Below are 4665 nucleotides of genomic sequence, written 5' to 3' on the forward strand. Positions count from 1 at the left end.
TAAATAAATAAATAAATAAACAGTACAAAACAATATGACTCCCCCTTACACTTCGCGTGCGGGGGTCATAATTAGTAGAAGCTAACCCTATATATATAGTTTAAAGTTAGTCAAACAACAAATAGCAAATGCTTTTTGTACCATATTTTATATGTAGTACATTTTTGTATATTGTATATATTTTTAAATGTTATTTTATTTCTTTTTGACACTCAGTTTAGCTGCTAAAGATGCTACATGCTACACACATATGGAAAGGTCTGGTCCAAATACACATGAACATTTCATGTTACTTTGACGCGTAAACAATGCATAAAATACGTGTTGTTTACGAATTGTTTGCAAGTCAAAATTTTACATGTATTTGATGCGTAAACGACATGTCAAATACTCGCGAACAACACGTCAATAACACGTTGTTTATGCCTTATTTGAGGAGAAAATTCATGTGTTTATGTCCCTTTTGGGTAACTTCCTCTTGGTTTAAGTTGTGTCTTTTCTCATTGGCTCTTTCAAGTTCAGGGCTTAACCACTTTAGCAAAGGGAGGGGTGCCTCCCACCCAACTCTGCTRAAATAACCTTCTCCATGTCTGCTTCATTAGTACACTTATGTTTTAATACATATTTATAGCCAATAGGTTATTCAAATATATACACATAATTTATTAGCTCCTTCCTATGTAATACATGTCTTCATAAAAACTTCATGAATTTGATTGTTTAAATACCCTTGAACCCATTTATTTAGTTTTATTTTTGTTTCAAACGATCACACACGGTGCCTGACACGTCCCACACTGCTTGTAGGAGGAGCTAGTTTTTATTTAAATCAGGGTAAAAACAGAAGTTTTGCATATATAAATATTTTAGTGGACTTAAAATCAATGGAACCTAATGTAGAGAAAGCTAATCGGTGCGCTAACGATTTTCAAAGTGATAGAAATAAAGCTAATCTGCTACATAAGAAGCAAGTTCCAGTATTAGCGGATTGGTGGAACTGTGCCCACCACTGGACACTGAGCTAWAGTTTGGTGTGGTAGTAGCCATGTTATTGCTTAAGATCCTGCAAAAGAGTTACAACTTTGTCATTTCAAAATTTCTTAAGGTTCTATTTAAATGGCAGAGTTACCATTAATGTTACTCATCTGCCACCCAAATGCTTCCCCTACCTGACAAGCGTCTGCACATTCAGACAGCCCGGCACAGATCATGTTGGAGGTGACGTGGTTGCCGTAAACTCCCGGGTGCCTGCAGATCTCGTCGGAGATTAGTCTCACACCCGCCTCCTGCAGCGTGGAGTAACTGCTCGCATCTGTGCAATCGAGTCAAAAACAAGGAATGCATTTTCTTTACACACACACACTCACACACACACACACACACACACACACACACACACACATGTGTAAACACAGAGTTTGTGCCTTTTCCTCACAGACACTCACTCTCGTTCACGTGGCCCCAGCCACTGATGGCGCAGCAGTGGCCGGCGGGGAAGGTTGTGTTTTTTTCCGGAAGACAAATGGGCCTGATGAACGGGGTCTTCTTCACGCAGTGCCCGTCCTGCTTCTTCAGCTTGATCAGAACTGACAGAAACAAAAAGTTAGCAAATGGGGAAATAAGTTATGTTGTAACTGCAACACCCAACTCTCTCTGTGTGTGGACTTGTTACCTTTTTAAGACCGTTTCTACACACCTAACTTGTCAAGACCAGTAGTCCTTATGGGAACTATAAGACTGGTCCAAATATGGTGGAACTCCATTTTTGGATGGAGAGTTAGGTTTCGGAGTTAGGCTATAGAAACGACTGGAAATGAATGGAAGTCAATGAACGGTCCAACTAAGTACATACTGGTAAATGTAAACTTGTGTGTGTGTGTGTGTGTGTGTGGATGAGGAGGGGGAGCGCAGGGACACAGCTGCTCAATGACACACAGCTGTGCACACAGAGAGGGGAGCTTCAGTGATTATTTTTTAAACCGGGACCAAGAGGTCATCATGTCTATGTGAGTCACTGGYATGTGTGTGATTGTGTATTTACCAATGTCATGTGATGTGGGGTTAAACACAGAAAACTGGTTGGGAAAGATGTAGTTCTCCACTGCGAAGGTCTGGGTGTTGGGGCCCGTAACGTTGAAGTGGTGCTGGCCCAGAACCACGCGGATTTGAGATCTCAGGGGGCTGTGGGAAGACGTTTCATTCAGTCATATCAAACAGTGAAGTGGCATCTAAAAAGGACCATTTTTTCCACAGTTTTTTTTTTTGTTATCTCTTTTGCCATCATCTGTTGGGGCAGCAGCATCACAGCCAGGGACCTAAAACCTAATAAAGAAGGCTGGTTCTGTTCTGGGGACGACTGAAACCTCTGGAGATGATGGTGTAAAGAAGGATTTTTACATAAAATTAAGAACATTGTGGACAACCCTGACCATCCTCTTCATCTGACTGTCATAGAGAAACAGAGTCTTCACTCAGAGGCTTCTTCAATTTGGTTGTAATACAGACCACTACACAAGATCTGTCCTGCCCACAGCCATCAGCAGCTACAGCAACTCTTTAGTTAAATGAGTTACAACAACATATAATTTCCCTCTGGGATCAATAGTATTTTTGAATTGAATTGAATTGAACCCCAACAGAGAATAAGCTTGACTTTGTGTTTACAAGGCATATTCAGATCTTTAACCCTAAATCTTTAAAGATGCCCATTTTACGATACTACGGACGACTGCTGTAATTTTTTTAAGGTGCCTGTGACATCAAATTTTTGTAATAAATGTTAATGCGTTTTTGGAAAGACAACATTGATAACATATTGCAAAACAAATTTCCCGCCATTGAGATGAACAGTTGTTGAGATATTTGCATGTGAAGAAACAGGAAGTGACGTCAAAGGGGAATATCTGAATGTGAACAGAACGTTGCTACAATAATTAGAGACAAATCCGATGTTTTTTTAGATTATTTTGAGTCACTATCAGAGTTGAAGAAGAGTTTAAATAATATTGTTTCAATAAACAAAGACTAGAGTTTCTTTTCTTAAGAGTTCCCCTTTGATGTCACTTCCTGTTTCACTTTGCTGAGCCAAACTCAAGAGAAAATAGGCCAGTTATGAGAAAAAATGGGTAAAATCGTGTGTATTATGCTAATTTTCTTAAATATGACTGTTTTCTTTGACTTTTTGTGTTTGAAGAATAAGCATGTCACAGGCCCTTTAATGGTTTTGTGTTTTACTTGTTTGAAACAGTGTGTTTTTGAAACTCTTGTGTTGAAGGAGTCAAACACTCAAACTGTCTCATTTTCAATAACTCCAACAATCTGAAAGACCAAACATAATGCTTCCATTAGAACATGATCTCAGATTGTAGCTTTGTAAAAGTAGTTCCCAAAGAGTAAAAWAGGTTCTTTAGTTGTTCTTAGGCACTAATGACTGCTTATACATATTCACATTTTGTTCAGAAATAACACATCATATAGAGGTTTGACTCAGAAATGCTCAGCCGCATCAGAACATTTTTTATTTCCCAGTATGCGTACTTGCGGAAGAAGCAGTGTGCTGCAGAGACGATCCAGCAGGAGGAGATCAGGCTGCCGGCGCAGAAATCGGACTGTCCGATGTAAATGGCGGCCATCCATGGATGCATWCCTGGCAGGGCCGAGGTGCCGCCGAAGATCCGCCCCCTGGGTACCGCTAGCCTCTTCTTGTGCCTCGTCCCACACACGGGGTTTTTTGCCGGCTTGGAGGCGTTTGGTTTTCCATCACTTGGCGGGACATTGAGCAACATAAGCCTTTGAGAAGAAGCTGAAAAGTTCAAACAGAAAATTATTTCCCACTTGAAGTTAGAGATTTTACTGCAGCTTTTTTTTTAAAGTCTCTAACCTCTAAACACTTCAAACAGGCGCTGACAAGAACTTTCCTAATTTCTCCTGAGAACATTTTTGATCACGCTGCTGGTGAAAGRACCAAACAAGTGGCTCAATATGGTGATAATGTCTGAAAGACACAGGCTCTTCTTGATGCAAATCGTATGCTAAGGAGGCCACAGCAGATGGGAAAGGCTTGTGAAATTGCTTGGCTTCACGACAACCAGCCACCTGTGCCAGATCCCACTCAGCACAGAAACATTCAGCTGCACCTGACATGACATGTTGATTCAGGAYGACTCCCGTTTTATTACTCTTGTAACACAAACCTACGTTCAAAAAACCTCTTTAAGCCAATCATCTAAACCAAAATSAACTTTTGAGTGCTGTGTGACTCATTACAAATTGGATGCATTCCCTGAACGTATTTTTTTTTATTTAAAAAAAACTGGTTTTTATTCAAAGCAGGGTGATGAGTATGCTTTTTGTAATGATCAAATGAACGCTGATGACTCTGAATAAAAATCTCAACCTTAAATATAACAAAGCCAAAGCAGGAATGTTAAATTGCTCTCCGACTAGTTGTAACATTAGACATTATTTGATAAACATTTACTTCAAATATTAAAACAAGACTGTAAAAATACTGTAGGCTGTTTAATTTTTTGACAAATTTACATAATCGACGTCATCGAGTATTTCAACTAATCGGTGCAGCCCTACTCTTGATTGTAAATTTTGGACAATATCTGGTGTTTAGTCCTTTTAAATGAAACCAGAGCCCCCTGACAGAGAGAAGAA

The 4665-nt window shown here is 39.6% G+C and overlaps 1 protein-coding gene across 1 annotated transcript in view; it reads right to left on the reverse strand.

The window, feature by feature from the left end:
- Positions 1-1169: 1169 nt before the first annotated feature.
- Positions 1170-4665, reverse strand: part of hgfac (HGF activator) — a gene marked incomplete at its 3' end in the record, with an annotated part of 18081 nt that continues 14585 nt past the window's right edge. Inside the window, 4 exon segments of the mRNA XM_014019539.1 lie at positions 1170-1312; positions 1446-1586; positions 2042-2181; positions 3538-3802. Coding sequence (XP_013874993.1) covers positions 1170-1312; positions 1446-1586; positions 2042-2181; positions 3538-3802 — 689 coding nt within the window.

The sequence above is a fragment of the Austrofundulus limnaeus genome, unplaced genomic scaffold, assembly GCF_001266775.1.
Source record: "Austrofundulus limnaeus strain Quisiro unplaced genomic scaffold, Austrofundulus_limnaeus-1.0 Scaffold223, whole genome shotgun sequence".
Taxonomy (NCBI): Eukaryota; Metazoa; Chordata; class Actinopteri; order Cyprinodontiformes; family Rivulidae; genus Austrofundulus; species Austrofundulus limnaeus.